This window comes from Lactuca serriola, chromosome 7 (genome assembly GCF_051521515.1).
Source record: "Lactuca serriola cultivar US96UC23 chromosome 7, Lser_US96UC23_V15, whole genome shotgun sequence".
NCBI lineage: Eukaryota > Viridiplantae > Streptophyta > Magnoliopsida > Asterales > Asteraceae > Lactuca > Lactuca serriola.
This window is the reverse complement of record NC_136414.1, coordinates 104317723-104329312: the sequence shown is the minus strand read 5'-3', so window position 1 is coordinate 104329312 and position 11590 is coordinate 104317723. Positions and strand designations below refer to the sequence as shown.

Genomic DNA, 11590 nt, shown 5'->3' with positions numbered 1-11590 from the left:
TAAAGTTCGTGAGGAACAAGTACTTAAGTTGGCCGAAGTTGTAGATGATGCCCGGGCGAAGTGTCTTGAATTGTGTGCCTGCATTTCCATCAAGGGTTGTTGGGAAGAACGTACACTAGAACCGCTCGTCTAATTTGAGCGACGTCATTGTCCATTCATACGTATCGATGTGGCTATCTGGATCGGTGGTGTCGTTATAAGTTTTTAGGTTGGGGAGTTTGGCTGTGTTTGGGATTTCGTAGTCAAGCAACTCCTTGGCGAACGGAGATGTGACGCTTCGTGACAGACAGTCTTGGTTTGGGATGGCTAGCGTCCCTGTATGTTATATTGGTGGGATGTGTTGTATGGCTGCGTTCCCAGATGACTGTAGAATGCATGGTAGCCTGGGTTTGGGCCGTAGAAGGCTTGTTACTGGAATGGCAGTTGAAGCGAGCATCCGGGAGGAATGGGTTGAGATTGAGTTGGACGGTGGCTTGCTGGAGTTTGTTGTCGGCTGATGTTGGTGGTAATGGTAGGTTCGCCCCATGTGCCTGTTGCAGGGTAGAAAACCAGTGATGGGGTTATCATGGTTTGCGCGAACGGTGGTAACGGGAGCATCGGATATGTGCTCATCAGCATCTGGTTTGGCAATGAAGTCTGGGGTGACAGTTGGGTGTTTGGTATTTGGTTTACCGGCAACGTCGTTGGGGGAATTGTTAGTTGGTGTTGCGTTTTCGGTGTGAAGAATGGTGGCATTTGGGGTATTGGAGATTGTGTCTCTGTTGGCTGGAATACTAGTGGCGTCTGAAGGGGTGTGACTAATGGTATTGTCACCTTAGTTGGCCTTAGCTGCTGGGATGAAGGTTGCGTGGTAGTACCAATGCTTGTCTTCAACGATGTAGGCGGCGGTAGAGGTGGTACTACAGTTACCATAGAGCTTCCCTCGCCTATGGCTTCTCTATTGGCCGTCATAGGTGGCATTGTTTCGTCCAACGATACCATGGAGCGTTTGGGACTGGTCAGGGCTCCTCCGGCTCCGTCGTTGTTGTCGGACGCCATTGATTTCGCTAAACGGTGCTTTTGGTTTCGTTCTTCGTCACATGAACGGATGGCGCCAAATATTAAATACATAATAATATAAAATAGCGTTAATGTTCTATGATATATATATATATATATATATATATATATATATAAAAGATTCAAGATTCAAAATATTAAATAAATAATACATAATAATATAAGCGTTAATGTTCTATGATTTATTTTCATTAGATAGATCTTGGACAAATTAGATATAAATTGTTCTAATTATAATTATTAACTAGATGAGGAGCCCCGCGTTGCGGGGCATGAAGCTAAGCAGATACGATCGAAAGTTTACTACATCTATAACCTAAAAATGGAAAAGTCACAGTCTCACGGTGCCGTCAACAGGTACTTCAACCTTATGTCGCGTTGCCGATTGTAGGCTTGGAATGTCCCTTGAATGCATCCAAGGTTCAGATGTGTCTGCATGGAATGGAATCAGTCTTTGCATTCCATTGTAAGAATGGAATGATTTTCTTGTATTAAATATATTAACAGCAAGGAGCTTTACCTAAGGAATAGCGACATAAAGATTCTCATCTACTGTTGTTTCTGTTGTTGTACCATGGGAATTGTATTTGCAGGAATGGTGTTTGCTACGTGAGAACTAAATCCCTGTATGGAAAAAACACACAAATGATCAATTATCAAATAAGTCATTTTTTGAATCAAACCATCTACATTTTTTATTTTACCCATAAATCCAATAAAATACATTAAAATAATATTTTTTTGGTGAATTTTGCTTCATGCTGTCGGCGACATCATTGAAGGCGCTTAACAGGCACCGAAGGTTTGGAAGGAGTTGAATCGTTACTCCTCCCGCCACACTGATGGAAAATCGAGGGTTGCATTGGCAGCGAACTCGATATCCCAATCGGCGACATCCACAGATGGCGGATTCCCTGTTCAAAAGTTGGGTGAAACCAAAAACACAACACAAATAGTGATGAAATCTGGAGGGAAGTTACAATAAAACCAAAGTCTAAGCTAGTTGAAATCCGAAATTAGAGGTGATATACTTGGAATTCAGAAGCCGACCTTGAAACTCCTTTTAAATTCGTCGAAACCTACATAAGAATGAAATAAAATTAGAGCAAGCCAGATGCAAAACCGGAACAAAACGGAGTGTTGTAACCGAGGAACAGTGAAGCGGGGTCCGGATTTGTGTACTTTTTTTTGTCCTAACCAAATTAACAATATGTAGGGATAGTTTTGTAAAAAACTGTTAAAATACAAAAAAAAAAAATTAAAAAAGATATATTAACTATAAAAAGAGTATGTAAGGGCAGTTTCATCCAAAATTGTTAAATTCAATTTTTTTTTATGTGTAAAAACATTATGCAGGGGCATTTCAGCCCAAAACTTTTAAATCAAAAAAAATTTAGCTATAAATAACTATGCAAAGGCAGTTTGGTCTAAAATTGTTAAAATGGTTTTTTTTTTTAAGTTTAAAAACAGTATGCAGGGGTAGTTTGGTCCAAAAAACTTAAAATTAATTTTTTTAAGTATAGAAAAAGTATACAGGGGCAGTTTGGTCCAAAAATGTTAGAATACAAAATTTCTAACTATAGAAACAGTATGCAGGGGCAGTTTGGTCCAAAAATGTTAGAGGAAATAATTTGTAACTATAAAAATAGTATGTAGATGCAGTTTTTACCCCTGATTTCTCAACATTCCAGCCCATCCATACCCTAATATCTAACAATAGAATTTAAAGTAATAATAATATCATTAATTTCAAACAAAAGTATTTATTTATTTATTATTATAATCTACAAAGATATAACTTGAATTCAAACCACATAAAATTAGATGAGTATTACATGAACTTTTGGACGATAAACTGTTGAATCCATACCAATAATAACTTTTTACAAAATGATGTGCATGAAAAAAAAATCATTTGAAAGCATATCCAAACCAAAACATACCCAATGATACCATCCATTCAGTGTGGCATTGATTGAAAGCTCATCTGTCAAAATGGTTTCAAAATTTTCTTCAGCTTCTTAAAACTTGTGTGCCTACAACATCCATAAAGCCATAGATGAAGTTCAAAATCCAAAGACAAGAATAAGAAGAAGACAAAAAGAATATCATACATTAAATGATATGTTACAGTAGAAGGATGTAGCCCAAATTGTTGAGAATTGCATTTTTAAAATCTAAAATTAACTACAGAAATTAAAAACATACTCTACTCTTATTTAAAAACACCAAAATATGAGGTTAAATAGAATCATTTAAGCACCATAAAATGATGAAACAGCCATATGAAATAAATGTGATTGAATCTAACACCTTTAGATCAATGTAGGGGTAAACCGTAAAATAACCACCAAATTTCAAAAATATTCCAATTCATACAATAAAAAATAGAAAGCATGCAGATCATTTTATGTTATTTACTCTTTTTTTTTTTAAAAAAAAAGGTCCCTGCAGTTAGGTCAAGCCAAATGTGGAATGAGAACCCAATCCTATTCTAAATAACGAAATCGAGTAAGGAAAGATACATACTGATCACGGAATTGCAACCCATGTAGAATTTCTGTTTAGAATTAGACAATCCATTTAGAGATGATTTTTCTTAAATAATGATTGGAAGAATATGATTACAGCATCTGAAAGTCTTACCATTTGAAACCCTTGTGTTGATGATGGTTATAAGATTAGTTCATCATTTGCTTTTGTTCCAAAGAGCTGTCTGATTAGCCCTCAAAGTGTTTGATGCATTTCATAAAACACCCAGCACGATTGCTTCATAAATACAAAAAATAACAAAACCCTAAAATATGAATCTGACATATCCTAACTAAACATATAGCAAGGAGTAGCAGGTCATGGATTTGATAGATCTAACCTGACTGGTGGTGGTCAACAATCAGAAGAGAAAGTGAGTTTTCAGATAAGCTCATCGTGATCATAAACTTACTTCATGAAACCCTGATCACCAAAAGGGAACAATAATGTTTATGAACCTCTAATCATTCAATCTAAATTCAAAAAAAAGATTTTTTTATTTGCAATTGAAACATAATAGGAAAGAAATCTTAACAAAGTAGAATATAATTGAAACCCTAAAAGCAATCCCAAACTATCAAAATCACCACAAGCAAAAATTCAATTTTTAACGGTTCGATTATCCATATACATACGAAAGCAAAAACTCCATAAACCAACATTGACAGGTAATCTGCATAAGGAAAAACTTTAAATTCAAATTGCGAAACGTACCTGGGTTCAATGAAACGTCAAGGTAGCGGTGGATATAAGAAAGCATATGAAGATGACAGGTTGAGAAGAACACCACAATCTGAAAATCACAAAAGGCATCTTAATCACAGGTAAAAAGGAAAAAAAATGGGTGTGTAAGTTAAACCTTCCATACAGGCACCGACAACGAACGATGCGGTAGACGGGGTCCTCCCTCGCCTTCCGTCTCTCCCCTAACCAAATTACCTGATAGACAGTTGGGGTCGATGGTCCCGTTGCAAGACGGATGTGGACTATAGAAAAAGAAATTCGATTTTGATATGCAAGGAATCAACAAACAACACTTAGAGGTCATCTTCATGGCTCGACAGAGGCCGTCGCATTAGTATCGAACAGAGAGAACAGCTGACAACCGAAAATTGAACTTGGAACCATCTTGCTCATGGAGGCAGGCTACCTTCAACACAGAGGCCGAAATCAAACAGCGCCATGAACAGTGAAGAAGTAGAAGAGGGCTAAAAAGACACATACCTTCAATCGACGTGCCTGACCTCTGGTAACAATTGGCAAAGCAAGAAGGCATAACGGAAACATATAAGCAAAAACAGAGGGCAACGACCTCTAATCGTGTACGGTTGGGTTAAGGAGGTTGAAGAAGACGCAAGAAAGGAATTAACGAATGACAGCCACTTAAGGCGGTGGAGGATAGTGGCGGTGGGAATGAAAGGTTCGGGAAGTATCGAGAGTAGATCCCAATTTGAGGCGGTGGATATCGAGATTAACCAAACTCACGTCAACTAACCAACCCAAGGTACCCTGGTCAGGTACTGTTCATAAGGATTGTCCAACTTTAATATGTATATATAATGTTTGTTGCCTTTTTTTTAGTTTTCTAAATAGGCTCTTTTTTGAAGATGTAAAGCTTAGATTATCGGCGTGTTTGACAAAAATAGTTGTTAGCTGGAAGCGGGTAGCGATTAGCAGGTAGCAGGTAGCAGGTAACTGGTAGTGTGTAGCAGGTAGCTGGTAGCGGGAAGCTGTAGCTTTTATTTGTTATATGAATGTTTGACAAAAGTAGCTGGAAGCTTTTGAAATATATAAAATTATATAAAAAGTACAATTGATTAAAAATAAATAAATATATAAATATATTTTTAAGGGTAATTATGGAAATTGATTTCAAAAGCTCATGAGCATTTTGTTAAACGCTACATGAAGTAGCTTTTAGAATCAGAACGTTTGTTAAAACTAAAAGTTAAACGCTCGTACTGTCAAATGAAGTTTTTTGTTTAAACTAGAGCGTTTTATCAACAGCTAAAAGGTAAAAGCTTTCAAACGCTTCCAAAAACACCGCGTTTCTTTCTCCCAAAAACGAATCAATTTTATATACGCGTAATTAAATAAAACATGCAAAATATACTCAAGATAAAATCAAATGGACTATACTAATATTAAGTAATGATTGTTAATGATAAATTTGGGAATAATCTAGAAACCAAATAGCCTATAATTTAGCGGTTGATGAATAGATATTTTTAACCAATGGTTTAAATACTGTTAGAGACAAAAGAATATAGACTTAGAAATAAAATTCTTTAGCATAAAAATGTTGTATATATAAAAAAACAATAAAAATGGTAATTATTTTAGTGTAAACATAGTCTAAAATGTTTAATTTTTATAGATATAAAAACGGTAAATATTTTAGTTTAAATAAAATGAAAAGTCAAAGATAAGTTAATTTAGTTAAAGGAGGGTGAGCCAAATATAGAGAGAAGTCAACTCCCAAACCATATTCCTTCCCACCACAGCTATCACCACTTCTAAATTCGAAATACTCTTCCACTCTCTCATAACTGGCCTTCTAATGGGGCATCGCAAAACAAAATCCCATACCCTCCCATCCTCCCCCATCCACCTCCAGTCATCCTCTTCGGATTTTGAATTCACATCCTCCCTCTCCCCTTGCAAATCCACCACCATCAATCTCCGCCCTGCCGACGAGCTCTTCTATAAAGGTAAACTTCTCCCCCTCCACCTCTCCCCTCGCAACTCCATGGTCCGTACCCTACTTCTCACCTCCAACACCATCACCGCTCGCCACTCCTCTGACTATCATTCATCTTTCTCCTACACAACCTCGGATTCCTCCCGCCCCAGCTCCGCCACCGACGATGATGATAACCACTTTCCTCGCAAACTGTTTGATCTCAATTCCCATACTCATAGATTCATCTCCGAAAACGAAAAGAAAATAATTGCTAGTAAACAGTTTTCTTTCAACAAATTCTCTTCCGTGTTTCGCAAAGAAACCGGCAAACCCGCGGCGGGTATCACCACCCAGTCTGATCCGGCCACCTTAACCAGCTCCTCCGTGAAAGAAAAGATACGTAAATACTTGAAGAAAGTGAAGCCGTTGTACGAGAAGCTTTCCCAACTTCAAAGTCAAAAAACAAAGACTACACCTTCAATGGCGAAAAGGGAAGACATAGTTTCTCCATCGTTTTCGGGAAATCTGAGGTTTTTCAGAAAGACAAGCTGCGTATCAAGCTGCCCTTCAACAATGCCGTCGTCTCCAAATCATTCAGGTGTTCTTTGCCGGAAAAAAAACACTAAAGGCGCCGGTGGCTGCAGTAACACTTCATCATCAACGGAAGAACTGCAGAGCGCGATTCAAGGGGCGATAGCGCATTGCAAGAATTCCATGGTTGAGACGTCTTGGAACCACAAGTAGAATGTACAAGCCGTGTTACACATTTTACAAGTGCTTAATGATCCCGTCCGTGATTAAGAAGCTCCACATTTGGATCTGATCTGATCAGAATTTGGCAGAGACTTCTGATTCGTAGTACCAATTCTGTCTCTCTCTTATTTATTTATTAGTATATAGTTTTTTAGGAAGAGATGGAAGGGTGTGCATGTGACCATATTATGGATCATGCATTTATATTCTTAATTTTAATCGTTTCTTCGTTCATACTTCAGCATTTAGCTTCATTTTTAGTTAAAAGATTATTTTTTCTCTAATTTAAATATTGTGGATTCAGTTATTATTAGTAAACATCATTTGACTTTAACTTATTTTTTATTACAGTTGTTTTGTCTTAAACTCCAAAACTTAGTTCGTTTGATTGGTAACGTGCGACTTTAATAACAAGGGTGGGACGAGCAGATCTTTCACCCTCTTGCCACCTACCTATTGAATCAATATTTATTTTAGTTTTTATAAATTATATATTTTTTGTTGGTGATTTAGTATTATCAACATACTTTTAGTGCAACTAGTATTGCTAGTGAGATAGGTTCAATTTTATTTGTTTTTTGAGATTTGAGGTATGGGGTGCACACTCAGATAGTCTAATGTGAACTCAGTTATACGGGGGCAGGGGGTCCGGGGGCAGTACCTATGGACACGTCATTCCAAGGGGCAACGCCCTACCCTTGGTGGGGTCTAAGGGTAGTGCCCCTAGCGGGGTCCAAGGGATAGTGACCCGAAACCTAAACGGATTTCTATGTTAGGAAAGAGTTCAGTCGTGCAAATTCCTGCCAAAATTAGGTTGTCACATCATGATAATGTCAGATTCGGTTATGTCTAAATAACCATATTTCAACCATCTTTTTTTGGTGCCATAATAGATGTAACCCCCATAAACCAACTTTCACCTGATTTCTATTGATATATAAGGTTGACTGAAATTCCAAAATTCAGTTGGAACATATACAAACGAACATAGATCATTCAATATTTATGTCTCCCAAAACAACACATCAAGCAATGTTATTATGTGTTTTACAGTTCAAATTAGCCCTATAATTCGAATTGGTTTTGTTTTTGGATTATCCCTCTTTTGAATTCGTGTACCCCTGGAAATAGGGACGAATTATAGATTTTGAAAAGTGTTTGCAAACACGATCCTTAAATCTATCTAAGTTATATATATTGCTATTTTGATTCCTTAATTTCTAACATTCGAAATCTTTAATTTCTGCAAAAGGAATAACAATGGTAAAATCAGTCAAGGACTTAAGTTCAAAGTTCAGGAAACTTGATAAGTTTAAGGGAAATGATTTTTATTGTTGGAAAAAGAAGAAGCATATTTCCGGGGGATTCTAAAGGCGCCATAAATAAAAAGGAAAATGGCATATATGTTCTATTATGTTTCTAGGGTTTACCCATTAAGTCACTTAACTTATTTTATGACTTTTTAAGGGAACGAGTTACACTTTGTAAGGTCGATTAAGTCCTTATTTCATTTGTGAAGGGGTCAACCGGTCATTTTTAGTCCACCTCCCTCTAATAACATCACATAGGATGATGATTGTGTCTTTCGTGTAATACCATGTCATTAATTACTCGCATCCTTCGTACTGTCGGTATATGCTTTACAAAAGAGCCCTTTTGACCTCCACTTTTCATCACTTCATCGATAAACCCTTTGTTTTTTTCTTCTCCTGAAACCTCAAACATGGAACTCGTATTTTTACAAGTAAATGTGCACTTCCAAGGAATCTTTGCCAAATACCCCATACGCTACACCGGCGGAATTACTCAAAGGTTTTCAAACATCGATTTCGCAGGCATGGACAAGGATGGGTGCTATGCGTTCATCGAAATTTTCACTGGGGAAAAGTGTGAGAAGCTCTATTACTGCCAACCTGATATTGATTTTCCAAAAGGTTTGACTTTAATTATCGATGACCCTAATTATTTCAACTTTATAGCAATTGCATATGAATGTGGTGTTATACTCCCTATGTATGTACACCATTTTGGGAATAGTAACATACAGGAATGGTTGGATGAACATAAATACGAGGTTGTTGGTAACATAGAGGAAGAAATACTTGATGTTGCAGGACTCATTAAGGAAGTTGCAACAGGGCATCGTGATGTGGATAAGGTTGACGATGAGGAAGACTGTAACACCCCAAATCAGGTCTTACTTTTGGAACCCAATGGTCCCTTAAGTACGTTGGGCGTACTTTAGAAGTACGCTTAGCGTACCATGCATAGATGGTCGCGGAGGGCCAGCACGTACGTTGGGCGTACCAAAGGGTACACGGGGCGTACATGACGAATGTTTAAACCCTAATTTCCGGACATAAGACCTATATAAGCATCCTTATCTCATTTGAGCCTCAACCTAACTGGCATTCTTCACCCTCAAACGTCCCTGAAAACCCTAAAATCATTAGAGTGTAACATCCCAAGATTGGCCATTTATAGTCCCTGGGAATGGAAGGGTGAAGCCGTGAAAAGTCTAAGGGCTGAGTTGAAATTTTGGGATGAGGAGGAGTACGTCGCGCATACATAAGGGTACGATGAGTGTACTAGGCGCGTCCTAGTACGCTGGGCGTACTCATATCAAAAGGAAACCCTAATATTTAGGGTTTGGGGGCTATACAAGCAACATTATGAGCACCAAACCCTCCTTTACCTCAGCCTCCACTGCTTAGAGTCGTTTTCCCCAAACCCTAGCCATTTCCTTGAGTGTTTGAGCTTTTTGAGTGTTTCTTGAGTGTGTTAAGAAGAAGGTGTTGTATCAAGGAGTTGGAGAAGAAGATCAAGCTTGTAGATCTGAAGTTGGTTTGTGCCCTATAAGCTTCAGAAGGTAAACAGCTTGGAACTTTATACTTGTATGAGATAGATATAGTCATTTTAGCTTTATGGAAGCATTCTTGTCCCAAAGGTCCCAAAATTGTGCATGCTATGATTTGGACGAAATGAGCTGTCCTTTCAGACCTTAAAGGAGGTCCTAAGTGATAAAAATGGTGTCCCAATAGCTAGATTTGTCTCATGAATGAATGATGGGTTTGAGCCAAAAGAACATTCTATGTGCTCATGTAAACCCTAATGCTTGGATCTAGGTTTCTCTATTTGTACATGCATTCATCCAAGACTTTCAAACCTTAAATCTATTGTATATAATCAAAATTAACACAACAAAACAGATCTAGATGTTTGCCTTGTTGTTGATTGAAGATCTTGAAGCCTTGAGAACTTTAGCACCTCAAGTGTTGTGCCTCTAATGAATCACAAACACCAATAGCAATTGAAGGAAACAAGAGAGAGAGGGGATATGAGAATTTCGGCTCTAGGACTTCTAGGGTTCAAAGTCCCGAAATCCCTAGCCTTATGGGTCTTTATATAGGTATGGAAATTAGGGTTTCAGTGATTATCCTTATCTGGTTACTTAGCCACCAAGCAGCCTAATGATAATTCTAGAAGCCCCCCTTGGACGAATTCCTAAGGCCTCATCCTTAGAATTCGTCCACCCTATCTTATTAGGGTTTCCTTGCCCAACTTTGCAACTATCACATAATTACAGTTCGGCCCCTTAAGTTTAATTAACTTCTTTTATTCACAAAACTAATTCTTAATTAATTATTGACCAATGTTAATTAAACAAATATGATTTCTCCTTTAATATATTATTCTTATGACATATTAATAAACCATAATCACCTCTTTCTATATTATTCCTCCAGTTACGTTGCTTTGGTGAAGGCAACCCAAAAGGACCATGCACAACCGGGTCAAGTACATATCAAATACAATTATGGACTTAGACACTAATCCAACAGTCTCCTACTTCGAAAAGTCTAATAACTATAAATGCAAATGCAACTTCTGGATCCGATTAGCAATCGTAGTTCTCAAAACTGTTGATCTTCTAAATAACATGTCCTTAAGATAAGGGATAGTATAATCCTTTGTTCTAGATATCGTGCCGACAATTACATGGAACATAGTCATACTTATTGTCCAGCAGTTTATTTCTCGATCTCAGATTCATTTGACATAAAACTTAATTGAACACATCAATTCAGTCTTGACCGGGCCCGACACATAAGTCAAACTAAATCATCGAGGGGCCCTGATATCGCTTTTACCCTCTTAGGATAAAAGGAACAGATAAACTTCGACTTATATGCATTTACCATTCACTAATCAAATCATACAGAACAATGCGTTTTATAACATCAAGTTACTGATGTGTTTACGAATTATTAATGCACAACTAATTAGCAAACAATAAACCATATATCTAGGTTTTAAGACCATATGATATTATCATCTTGCGATCACTCGTGATGAATTCCATGAAGTGATTCCAGCAAGCGTGGGTTTATTCCAATGCTCAAAACTTGTTCATAAGAACTCATGAACGTTGTAGCAAACTTTTGCTATGTATAATACACTTTATACAATCTACACACCAATTCATGACAGTATTCATTCATACCTACTTCCAACATATGAACGACTGTGGACCGTTTGAATAATTCTTGTTATTCAGGAAGT

At 37.4% G+C, this 11590-nt stretch overlaps 1 protein-coding gene across 1 annotated transcript; it reads left to right on the top strand.

Moving 5' to 3' along the window:
* The first annotated feature begins 6100 nt into the window (after window positions 1-6100).
* Window positions 6101-7319, top strand: LOC145062197 (putative membrane-associated kinase regulator 1). Its single transcript, XM_079009835.1, has one exon. The coding sequence runs from the start codon at window positions 6152-6154 to the stop codon at window positions 7016-7018; it is 867 nt and encodes a 288-aa protein (XP_078865961.1). The 5' UTR covers window positions 6101-6151; the 3' UTR covers window positions 7019-7319.
* Window positions 7320-11590: the final 4271 nt, after the last annotated feature.